Source organism: Sitophilus oryzae, unplaced genomic scaffold (genome assembly GCF_002938485.1).
Source record: "Sitophilus oryzae breed Bouriz unplaced genomic scaffold, Soryzae_2.0 scaffold_1586_pilon_pilon, whole genome shotgun sequence".
In the NCBI taxonomy this organism is placed as follows: Eukaryota; Metazoa; Arthropoda; class Insecta; order Coleoptera; family Curculionidae; genus Sitophilus; species Sitophilus oryzae.
In genome coordinates, this window is record NW_022146265.1 from 1,320,251 (window position 1) to 1,332,915 (window position 12,665).

The 12,665-nt window shown below is 31.5% G+C and overlaps 3 protein-coding genes across 6 annotated transcripts; 1 reads left to right on the plus strand and 2 right to left on the minus strand.

Annotated features, from left to right (window-relative positions):
* The first annotated feature begins 2,710 nt into the window (after positions 1-2,710).
* LOC115879804 lies at positions 2,711-11,259 on the plus strand. Of its 3 annotated transcripts, none has more exons than XM_030896804.1 (4): positions 2,711-2,879; positions 2,965-3,139; positions 10,738-10,986; positions 11,063-11,259. In XM_030896804.1, exons 2-4 carry the CDS (start codon positions 2,985-2,987, stop codon positions 11,121-11,123), a joined length of 465 nt encoding a protein of 154 aa, XP_030752664.1. In that variant the 5' UTR covers positions 2,711-2,879; positions 2,965-2,984; the 3' UTR covers positions 11,124-11,259. The 3 variants fall into 3 exon arrangements, with proteins under 3 accessions (XP_030752664.1, XP_030752663.1, XP_030752662.1); XM_030896803.1 differs by having other exon boundaries at positions 2,711-2,874; positions 2,932-3,139; XM_030896802.1 differs by having other exon boundaries at positions 2,711-2,874.
* Positions 5,397-10,227, minus strand: LOC115879800 (E3 ubiquitin-protein ligase parkin). Of its 2 annotated transcripts, none has more exons than XM_030896797.1 (7): positions 9,780-10,227; positions 9,445-9,720; positions 8,988-9,384; positions 8,697-8,792; positions 7,349-7,434; positions 6,860-7,056; positions 5,397-5,640 (listed from the first exon to the last, which is right to left on the minus strand). In XM_030896797.1, the coding sequence occupies exons 1-7, from the start codon at positions 10,036-10,038 to the stop codon at positions 5,482-5,484; spliced, it is 1,470 nt and encodes a 489-aa protein (XP_030752657.1). In that variant the 5' UTR covers positions 10,039-10,227; the 3' UTR covers positions 5,397-5,481. The 2 variants fall into 2 exon arrangements, 1 of the variants encoding a protein (XP_030752657.1); XR_004049760.1 differs by having other exon boundaries at positions 5,508-5,640; positions 7,245-7,434.
* Positions 11,260-11,269: 10 nt separating the features above from the next.
* LOC115879802 lies at positions 11,270-12,283 on the minus strand. The gene is made up of 4 exons (XM_030896800.1): positions 12,055-12,283; positions 11,814-11,974; positions 11,624-11,755; positions 11,270-11,574 (listed from the first exon to the last, which is right to left on the minus strand). The coding sequence occupies exons 1-4, from the start codon at positions 12,137-12,139 to the stop codon at positions 11,299-11,301; spliced, it is 654 nt and encodes a 217-aa protein (XP_030752660.1). The 5' UTR covers positions 12,140-12,283; the 3' UTR covers positions 11,270-11,298.
* Positions 12,284-12,665: the final 382 nt, after the last annotated feature.

The window sequence follows — 12,665 nt, forward strand, 5'->3', positions numbered from 1 at the left end:
TTATGAATATCTTCTAAAATTATAATTATGTATACCTTCAAAAAATTTCGTTATAGCCGAAATAGCCGAAGTTATGTCCCCACTAGCTAAACCGGTGCGTAAAACTATGTTCGCTACCGTAGTTGAACTCATCTAAAAAGTTTTATTAGCTTCAATAATAAATTATAATACAAATTAGACCTTCTGAAGATATTAAAATATTAACTTTTTTATTTTCATTTTCAGAATTTTCACAAATTATACTTCCTAACACTTTTAGAATAACTATAAATATAATCCATTTTTTGTATACTCCTTCTTTAAACCCGTGCATTTGTATATACCGATTGTTTACGATATTCTCCGATAGCGGCAGCACCGGCGAAGAATGCACCAAGCCGATACAGTATGATCGACAAAAACGGCGTCAGTGACGAAGACCGCTGTCAGTTTATATGTAAATAATAAAATTATATAAGAGTTTCGCTAATATAGAAATTAATTCCACGCTGTGTTCGTCATAATGTGGATCAACCTGCTCTCACTACCGGTTTCGGGGCCCTACCCCATCATCAGGTGAGCTTGGGTATTTCCACAAAACGACGAGCACAGCGCAGAATATATAAATACGACTTGTCGTAAAGTAGCGGTAAGATATTAAGTCTCGCATCGCGAGATAGAGGCCTGCGTGCAATGGTAGTACTTTCGTACCACCGAGGCACAACTATCGATAGTAAATAAAGGCTTTTTTCGGCTAGCCCAAAATATATAATGGAAAATAAATTTCTTGCAGTTTTTAGGTATATAATAAAATTATATAAGAGTTTCTTGCCTTGAACTGCTAATATAGAAATTAATTCCACGCTGTGTTCGTCATAATGTGGATCAACCTGCTCTCAGTACCGGTTTCGGGGCCCTACCCCATCATCAGGTGAGCTTGGGTATTTCCACAAAATGACGAGCACAGCGCAGAATATTTTCCATTATATATTTTGGGCTAGCCGAAAAAGCCTTTATTTAATATCGATAGTTGTGCCTCGGTGGTACAAAAGTACTACCATAGCACGCAGGCCGCTATCTCGCTATGCGGGACTTAAAATCTTACCGCTACTTTACGACAAGTCGTATTTATATATTCTGCGCTGTGTTCGTCGTTTTGTGGAAATACCCAGGTAGTGAGAGCAGGTTGATCCACATTATGACGAACACAGCGTGGAATTAATTTCTATATTAGCATTTCAAGGCAAGAAACTCTTATATAATTTTATTATATACCTAAAAACTGCAAGAAATTTATTTTCCATTTTATATGTAAAATGCCATAGGGAATGTCATTGATCGTCATTTCCAAGTAGGGAATGCAATCCCGCAAATGCGGGATCCCTCAGAGATTCCGCGGGATCAAAGTTGCGGGATTTACCATGCGGGATCCGCGAGATCGACCCATTACTACTAGGTAACCGAATTGATCTCGATCAGGGTCAAACCGTTTCGTTCCGGGCCGATGCGTCGACGGTCGAAACTCCGGGGATTCCCCTTACGGCTTGGCCATTAAAAATAAGTTAAACAAACAGGTTACTTGTTAGATTTCTTTCTGGCCTATGTGCGTAAGTGAAGAAAAGCGTTTAACTAGTACTTGTGGACAATTTCGTCAAATAAACTGCCGGACATATGTAATTATCGGGACAAGCAAAATTTTAATATAAAATTTAAAGTTGAATAGGTATCTCTTGAACTAAAAAAGATTTTGGGATGCGGTTCGGACCAGGTTTTAGACGCATCTATTGTGATTACGATGCTATATGGTTTTCGAAAATATATTTAGCGAATTCTCGTACGCAGGGTGTTTTATAAGAGTGTGAAAATTCGGTCAAGAATCTTTTTTACCGCAAATTTACAATTTTTAAAAACCAAGTACGGCTATTCTGTAATGAAATTAGAAAAAACAATTTGATAGGTTTTTTATTTTTTTTTTGTTTTATGGAAAATACGACGTTTTTTTTGAAAAATATGCATTTTTAGTCATACGTATGGTCCTATAAATGGTACAAAAAGCTTTGTACATTCTGCATATGCCAAAAAATTATTGATATAAAAAAAAAGCAGATAACTAACACAAGTTAAAAAAACTTCAACATCAGAATAATATTTTTATTTATAAAATAAGTAGATAAATTATAATAAAATTTAAGTTTATTTAATATTAAATATATTTTTTCAACACCCTGTATACATCGGTCCCAATTTCTGTACAGCTAGTTTAAGATACACGCTATATCAATATATTGTGGGCCTATGCAAAATGTACAATGCGTACCACTTAGAACCAAATGTATGACTATTGTTTACAGTCCGCGGGATTGACTGCTTTAATCCCGCGGGTTTGCGGGATTGAGATTTTGGTGAGGGATTGCATTCCCTATTTCCAAGTAACGGATCATACGGACCGTATGATCGAAAAAAAAACGGCGTCCGGTTGGCTTGGAAATGAACATCGATGACATTCCCCCTATAATTTTCCATTCATTTTATAGCCATCGCTGACGCCGATTATTATATAGCCATCGCTGACGCCGTTTTTTTTCTCAATCATACGGTATAAATGAAGTAGGTATACGTACACGATTATCATTTCCAAGCCAACGTTGGACGCTGTTTTTTTTTCGATTATACGGTATTTGAAGAATTCTAAGATTCAAAAAAATCTAGCATAAAGAACAAAAGATTTTTTAAAGGCTCATTCTTATCTAATCTCAGAATAGAATAGATTAGCTTCCTAGCACTGGCAAATATCTGATTTTTATAAAATTATTGTTTCGATCGTGGAATTTAAAAATATTGAAAACTGATTCTATATATTTATACTCTATGTATTCATAAGTGATCATTATTTTGGTAAGGTAAAACAGATCTCTAAAAAACACAGGAATTTTTGCTTTTTTATACTTATAGGTTGACACACAAAATAAGTTCAATCATTTTTAGGAAGAGAAGTTGTTTTAAAGATGGAAATATCTAATACCCTACTCATAATTATTTTTTCGGTAATAGGAGTGTTAATATTGCTTATATCCATAGCCGTTGGAGTCCAGTTTTATCTAATTTCGAAACTATATAAGAGAATTAAAACTTTAGACCCTATGAGCTCCTATAAAAAAGTGTAAGTACCTACAATAATAATATAAGCAATGTTAGGTATGTTTTTAAATCCCTATGAAAACACAGTAAACTTACAAATATTCATTTTTTATATTACTCTCAATTTAAAGATTCACATACTAAATAAAACACTTTTAATGTAAATAAAAAATCACTTATCAGGATTTATGGCATGGGTATCCATCATAACTCTATTTATACTGATTACTAAATTAAAATGATAAATCTTTCCAGTACTTTATTTATCTATGTATTTATGACAGTTATATGACATAAATATTCATTATTTTATTTTGTTATTAATGTGCTAAGATAAGTAGATCTAAAAAGATAATATTTTTTTTAAAGTTATCTGAGTGAAAATAAAATTCAGGTTTATTATTTAATGATTAGCAACACAAGAAGATTTTTTGGCCTGCGGATAAACACTTTGACCGTTTGTGGGCCGGACCATACTACGCACAGATTTGCCCTAGCCCTCTTAGTTCCTGAAATAGAGGGCAAAAAATAAATTGTTGCATTTTTCGACTCCCCTCGTATCTCGGTTATTTTATAATATAGGGTTCAAACCAAACCCATAGGGTTTTTCACTTACTCTAAGGTTTTCACGTAGAATTCATTGCGTATAAATAGTTTTTCGTTAGAAGCTGTGTCATTTTTGAGATATGGCCACTTAAGCTTGATTTTCATGCATCCGTTGTCCGACGATACGTTGATACGATATTAATTTTATTGGTAGAATTTAAAGACTTTGATTGGTTAGAAAATAACGCAGTTTTTAAATTTATTGCATTTTCATGCCTCCGTTTATCGGATATACGTTGGTGTTATTTTATATTTTCGTTTCCATAACGATTTTGCTATTTTACTTATATTTTTATTAATGTTAGATTAAATTTGTCAAAAAGTGTCAAAACGTCCGTTATCGTAAGAACGGGTTCGTTATGACGGACTGAAGTAAAATATTTACGGATGAAAAGTGGCGCGAAAACGCTATGACCAATCAGAGCACCGTTGGACCATCGTATCAACGTATAACGGATGCATGAAAATCAAGCTTTATGCTTATTTTTATATGAGGCACTATATTGGATGCGTCTCAAAAGTGGCTCACCCTTATATAACTCCTTTATTTGTTCAGATTACAGAACTAGATTTTGTATGTTAGTATACGACATAAACTAGGAGTGATTAGAGAACAAAGGCACAGCCTACAAACACTTAAACGTTACGCACTTGTTATATTTTTACACGTAAATGATTCTTTACGTCTACGTATACGTGCCGATTCTGTTGTTCTCTATTGACGTATTCAATTGTTTTCGGTCACTTCCTGTTTCACCGGAAATGACTACAACTTTTGATTTTTAAATGGCACCCTCGGTATTTTGTTACTTTATTCGATTTCGACAACTTTTGATTGAATGACATATCATAATGTCAACCGATGTCAATATAATCTTTTAACCGACCAGGACAAGACATGAAAAACATTAGACGATCAAATCTATTTTTCCAAGGCTCCTTGATTAAAAATTAGTAATTTTAATACAGCCATGCAATGGCACTCTAGATTGAAGTTTAAAATACAATTTTGTTTTAAGCGAAAATGTCAAAAGTTGACATATGATATGTCATTCTATTCAGAGTGTCATTTTCTATCGAATAAAGTAAAAAAATACCGAGAGTGTCATTTAAAAATCAAAAGTTGTAGTCATTTCCGTTGAAACAGGAAGTGGCCGAAAAAAATTGAATGCATCAATGAATCGTAATTTATTTTATTACCACTTTTGAGACGCACCCGGTATATACTTTTTTATTTTATTTGCGTTGTGATGAGTTCTCTAAACATATATTTTCATAATCAAAAGTCCACGGAATCTCTCTTTTAGTGATAGTATATTTTGACCCAAGAAACACGATTATGAGGTTTATTTCGCGAAAAATAATTGAAAGTTTGGATTTTTTTTAGTTTTTAGTTAAAAACCATAACTTTTTGATAACATGGCAACATTGGGGTATTGGTTAAATATAAATGTATAAGAAAGAAAATCCAGAAAAGTTCCAGTGGTTCTCAAAATTTAAGCAAAAAACATTTTTTTTTGGAAACTTTCAAAGTAAATAACTCGGTTTTTTTGGACTTATTTGAAAAACGGTAAAGAGAAAATATGTTCCTTTTATCGAGATCTACCAACGCCAAAATATTTTTTTTATTATTAGGAATATGTACTGAACATGTGGTAATAAAAATACACCAGTAAAACTAGAGCCTATATTTAATATCAATATCGCAGAAAATATCACAAAAAAAATATTGCACAGCTCAATTAAAATATTACTAACTCAGCCAAACCAGTGATCTCCCATACATTCCGTAGTCCACTCGGTTTGACATACCCAACACCAGTGAAATTTGCATCCTGCTCGAGTGCATATCATATGCATACAACCCCCATCTCGTTCTGTCGGTGTTTTACAACTTGGACAAGGCTTAGTCATAATCTAATTATAAGATAATAATTCAGTTTTTTAGTATCTTTTATGAAAATAACCACTTAAAATTTTAAATAATATGATAAATAATTTATATAAAATGACTAATACCATACGATCGAAAAAAACGGCGTCAAAGAGGGCTGGGTAATGACAATCGATGATAATCTTGGCGAGGTCAAGCTTTACATCATTTACTGGGCCCGCACACTGTCCTTCTTTATTTTTTAATGATTCTTATTACTGTTACAGAACAGAAGGCCTTTTATATTGAGTAAAAATGATTTTCAAATGGTGTGGTTTGATATTCTAGAAAAAATAATTTTTTAGAAATAAATTTTTGTATCCGGAATTTATCCGTTTTCAATCTTTCTATAGGCTTGGTGCATTTCTGTTGATTTCAAAAAATTCCGACGGACCGCAGCGCTGTGTTCGGCAGAAATCAGAAGTTTTCACTATGTATTTCACGCCGTCCCGGTTACAGTTCATGTTGATCGCATTAAAATAATATTGAAATCGTGGCTTTGTTATAATATTTAAGTATTTTAGTTTTTTGCTAGTGCAGTTATTGAAACTATAAAGCACTCAGGTGCGGGGTTTGTGTGATGTAATGCTGATTCGGGTCGTAAAAATTAAGTGAAAAATAACTCGAAATGGGCGTTCCGTTCTGTTCTGACAATTTCAAATGTTAATAAAATTGCCGAAAAAATGTTAACGCGTAAAGGAGGGCGTAATTACGTGGTTGTTGGGTGCAATAACATTTAATAACTTAACTTTCCCAGATATTCAACTTTCCCGAATCAATATTTTATAGCTTCACAGCTTCTCAAACCGATTTTATCAAAAGCAAAAATGGATTCAAGCAGTTCGACGAAACAAGTGAGTAAAGAAAGTGCCCATTACACAATCAAAAAATTAAATAAGACATACTATGACAGGATAAAATATAGTTTGCAATATTAATGCTCTATTCTTTTTTTATCAACTAGTGCTTAAATTTTTTATGAATATCTTCTAAAATTGTAATTATGTACCTTCAAAAAATTTCGATCTAGCTGAAATAGCCCAAGTTATGTCTTCAAATGTTATCAATCTTCAATTTATAGCCGTCGCCGACGCCGTTTTTTTCGATCATATTGTATTTATAACACCCTTCCACCCTTAAAGTATTTGCACTTAATCCAGAGAAAAACAGCTACTAAAAATATAATAAATAGTATAACATTACCTTAATAGTTGTTCGAGAAGCTAATTCGCCACTATTTCCATTGTTATAATTCATGTCCGACTCGCAACTGAAATTTTGACCAGCGGTGTCGTTATTTTCTACAACGTCGCATTCTCCTATATGAAAACCTTGACGACAGTGTCGACAGAAGACATATTTGCAATTTTGGCATGATATCCGCGTACACTCGGGTTCAGCTAAAAACGAAGATCAAAATGGGTAAAATATTGTAAGAAGTACATATTGCCTGAGTGCTCAAAAAAACAATAATTTAATCATATTAACATATTTTTTTCTGTTACCATTTTAAAGAATATTATTTCATTACTATTTCGGAATTACGGGGTGTTTTTCAAAAATGTGCATTTTTAACAAATGACTTAACTTTTTTTCTATGGAAGCAAACGCATGTATGAAGAGCTTGTCGGTGCGATAGTCTCGTTACTCTATGATTTAGAAGTCGTTTAGGAAAATACTGCCGTCTCTTACCTAAAATACCCATTCCACACCCAGGTTGAGGACATAACAAGCCGTTAGATTGCAACACAAACTCTTCAGCTGCAAAATGATGATATCTAAAATTCAATTAAGGGACTTTGATTTTCTAATTATTAGTGATACACTTAATTTAGTTTTTAATACCTAAAACTAATAATCTACTTAAGTGTTTCGCAAAATAACACAATAAGTGACGCAATGGACGAAATTATTCTTTTAACTACATATTAACTATAACTGACTAGCAGCATTTAGCAAAACTAGATCCAGATCACAGATAAAAGGTGGTCCAGAGATCGATCTGGACTTAGAGAATTATTTGGCAATTATTCATTTATATTGTTATTATGCTCCAGGATTGTTGTTTTAGATTGACATTTGGAAAAAAAACGGGCGACCATGGTGTTGCAAAGAGAATGAATTATTAATCAATTTAATGAAATTTTGTATCATCACAGCATATTCACTAGACAGTCAACTTAGGATCATTTACATTGCATCTGCGTACCTAAGTATCTAGATATTCTCTTATGTTAAGTAACACACACAAGTCAGATTCTGAACTTCATGTTTCATTGCTCCATCTATCGAGACTGTATTTGTATTCACTAAGAGTGGCCACTGCAGCCGCGAGGTCCTATAGTTCTAGTTTTGAGACTGTATAAGTAGTACTAAAATAACAAAGACGACTGGCAATGAATAGGCTGAGACCTGTATTGCTGTTATATTCTTTAGATACTACTCTGCAGATGTTATCTTTTTTAATGAAAAAAAAAAAATGGTCAAGTGCGAGCCGGACTCGCGCACGAAGGGTTCCGTACCATTCATTATCTTCTACACAACATTAGACACTATATTATTATAAACTTTTTTTCCGATTTAGCTGAAATTTTGAATGCGCGTATAAGTAATTTAAAAAAAAATTAAGAAACACATTACTAAAAATTGTATTAATCAATAATAAATATGTAAAAAGTAAAAATAAATATGTAAAAATATGTAAAAATTAAAAAAAAAAACGATTAAAAAAAAGTCGCCTTGACTAGGATTCGAACCTGCCTTATTACGGCTCCAAAGTACTTTTTTATTTATAAACATTTATTAAATTCCGTTTTTAGTATTTGTTCTTATAGCGGCAACATAGATACATTATCTGGAAAAATGTCAACTGTCTAGCTATAACGGTTCATAAGATAGACCTTTGTGACAGTCGGACGGACAGCGAAGTCTTAGTAATAGGGTTCCCGTTTTTACCCTTTGGGTACGGAACCCTAAAAATGGCAATTAAGTAAATAGAATTAGATGCTTATTTATGAACAAATTCTGTTTGTATAATTACCTATTGTAGTTCTCATCATCCAGTAAACGAAAATGATGAATTTCTTTAATGAAAGAATCAGGGCAACCAGTAGGGCATGCAAGGGTATATCCATATCTGGAAAAATTAATGAAATAAAAGAGAAGGGTCTATCGATTTTGATAGGAATTTATATTATTATATAAACTCAATGATTTTTTTTAAATACTAATCAATAATCAGTATTTTTTAATCATGCAATTTGCTCAGTATAAGCGGAAAAGGATTAATTACCTACACCATTTAATGTATGAACACATCATCTAAACTTACTCTGGATGTTGCCAAAATTGTCTCTCTGTTAGCTTAGTCAAACAATATTGTTTGAAACAATCCAAACACATGACATGGTCATCTGGACATGGAAAGGCAAATATAGTGTCTGAAGTGTCTAAACAGGCCATACATTGGATTTGTTTCAAGTTTGGACGAATCAGATCCAATGGAACAGCCTGATCTGTTTCGCCTAATGATATGTGTTCAGAGCATTTAAAATAAAATTCTGCAAAGGTTGGCTCTTTGTTCTGAAGAATGTCCTTGCATAATTCAGGATTATTTTCACAAGTGCCAGTAATTTGCTTCGGTTCCAAAACGTGAATCCAATTTTGTGGGTCAGCATGTACGGTAAAAGCCCCACTTTTACAAAAATGACATCGAACTCGTAGTTTCCCTAAAAATATATTAACCCAAAAATAACGTCATAAATTTTGCAATTCTAAATTTTATAAACCTTGCTTAAGATCCTTACAAGTTGGACAATAAACATAGAAATGAATTTTTTTAGATCTGATTGTACTGTTTTCAAGCATCACACTGTTTGATATATTAATAACTTCATTATCTGTAGAGAAAGAATTACTTCTACTATTGGTAATATTGGAAGAAAACATTTCGTCATCTAATATTTCACATAATGGTTTCATCTTAGAACTGCTCTGGTCTGTAGGTACATTCCTTTTAATTTTTACAGCATGCAAAATACTTTGTTGGCCTAAATCACACTCTTCTACAATAATTAAAGTTACAAGTCATTTTTAATAAAAGATAAGATACAAAGAAATATACCTATAATTATATTATCTCCTAGCTCCTTCCCTGCAAATATAATTTTTAATTCTTCGGGTTGTGCTCCTATTTTTGAAGCAACTAAATTTTTAATTTGTTTTATATCATATTTAGGATCTATTTCTATAGATAAAGTACTTCCACTTGTAGTCTTTATGTATATCCTTAGTACATTTTCTATTAAATGTTTTCTCGAACTTAATAGTTGTAACATTTTTGTAGCTATTATTCTCAAAAATGATAAAATATACCTTAACATTGGTGCTTAATGGTTAATTTATGATACAGTAAATCTTATAATACATTAGATAGTAAGCCCCAAACTACTTTAATAATCCCAGAAAATTAAACTGAAAATATTTTTTTTTAAAAACCACAAACTACCTCTGGAATCTGGAACCACAATCAAAAATCAAAAACATAACCCTAAAAACTAAAAACAAAGGAAAAAAAATTGTCCTCAAATATTTTTTTTGTCATATTTTTCATTTTGTGCTCTGCTCCATTTCATAGGTACCTATTTTTATCTTTATCACAGATAACATAGTAATTAATGTTATCTGTGCTTTATCGAAATAAAAGCGGGTAAATTAAAATATAAGAGATATTTATTAATAATAATACATATTTTTCTTTTTTACGCAGAGCGTCAGTTGAGAGATTGGTAGAGATTATATATTACCACAGTATTACCAAAGTATTACCCACAAAATATTTGTGGTATTACCATTTTATGGTATTACCTAAGCATAACATACCTAATCCAGTGTTTTTCTTAAATATATATATTCTCTATTCTAATTTACTACATATGGGATAAAAGCTTTTCCTTGGTTTTTTAAATAAAAATATAAATATACATAGTAACATTTATTTAAACACTTATTAACTAGAATTTTAAAAAGTCGTTTATGATAAAAATATGTACATATTAGCCAATGGTTTCATTTTCTATCAGAGGTCCGTCATTATACATTAAGAGAGCTCATGGGCAAGTTAGCTCTGTCAGTTCAAGTTTTAAGCATTATGGAGCTGAATCTAATAAAGATGTTAAGAATACTGAAACGCCTAATCCTAATGTCAAAGATGGTGGTACATTGGACAGAAACTTTTTTACAAAAACTAATTTTAATTATGACAATCACTTGATGAACAACGATGACAACTATCTGCAGAGTGAATACGAAAATGATTTGCCATTAGAAAGGTGGGTACATAATATACCTACTAAGCCATCGGATATTTTAAATCAAAATATAAAACAATTTATTTGTTATTTTTAGAGATACATTAGAACGCAGCGAAAGGGAAGCAATATCTAAACTAGAATCAATATTATACTGAGATAAAAAGATAATAATTTTGGTTAGTACATTTTTATACAAAGCAAATATATAATTTTGGACTCTAGGAGAATAAGGAAAACTTACTCATTATTGTTATTATATACCTACCTTTTCAATAAAATTATCTCAATACATTTGGCATTATTATAAATAATTATTCAATAAAAAATTAATTATTGGCATGCCTGTCGAAGAAGTTTATTTAATGTTTTTTTTCTTACTGCAGAATTGACATTGCTATCTATAGGCCTTAAACAAGATATAGTATTGTTGCTTGTAAGAGTTTCGGTAGTTTCTTGTATTTTTTCACTTAATTTATGAACATTTTTTAATTTTGTCATATATTCTTTATGAAGTTTTGAAGCTGAGATTATTTTATCCTGTAATGGAATACAAGCCACTTCTATTTTTTCTTTGTGTTCTTTTAGGGATTGGCAATAAAGTTTATCCTAAAAAAACAATATAAATATAAGTTAGTCTTAATATTCCATTATTAACTTTTAAGTATTTCTCTTCTAGCCTTTCAATTTCACTTTCACTTAGTTTAGTACCAGTTAGAATATTATTTGAATTTAACAAATCTTTGGGTAAAATCACATCATTTAGTGATAATATTTCTTGTATTTCTTCCTGAAAACCAAATCAATGAAAGTGTTTGTTAAGCAAAACATGTCCAAAAGATAAATACGTAAAATTTTTGAAAAATAGATTCGGCAATATTCCAAAAGGCTTTATATTGTTGAAGCAAATGATTGTTTATGATGTCAAAATCCTCTGAATACTCTTCTTCGTAGACTTTAGCAACTTCAAGCATTACCAGTTTCAGTCTTTTATCTATACATTCCCTATCTGAAATAACATATACTAAATTAATACTTTGACCAGGAAAGTAAGTGTATTAATTTCAAACAAAAATTTTTAAAACTTACAGTTCAAATACAGTTGTGTAGAACTAACGCCATAATGAAATAACTCATTTTCATCTTTTTGAATTCTCTTTTTATCTAATATCATTTTTTGAACAATAAATAGTAGTGGCAGGAACAAAATTATAGGTAAAAACACTGACCAAACACAGAAAAATAAATATAAACATCAAATTAGATTAGCTCAAAAATGATTAGTCCATCATAAATACAATAACGGTTTTTTTCAAAAATTCAAGGTTATAGTATATTAATGGCCACAGCTGCTGGGGTTGTCCGGCCGAGATTCAAGGGTATGCTGCTAAGGATGGATTCCCCTCTTTTTTAATTATTTTAAAGATCAAAGATACTAAGACTATCCGACCTGTCAATAGGGATAATTAGTTTATGACCTGAGCTGCCAAGGCGACTATTTTCGCCCAAACAAATATTGGTATATTATTAATAGGTCCAACCGCTGGATTTTTTTACTTAGTTTGTACTTTACATTCTTTTGTTGTATTTTGAACTTGATTATATAGGGGAAAAATATGTCATTTATAATGCCTAAAATAAATGTTAGTGCGTAGTGCCGTCTAGTATCTGTGTGTCAGCTTTGTTGATTTTTAAAGGCC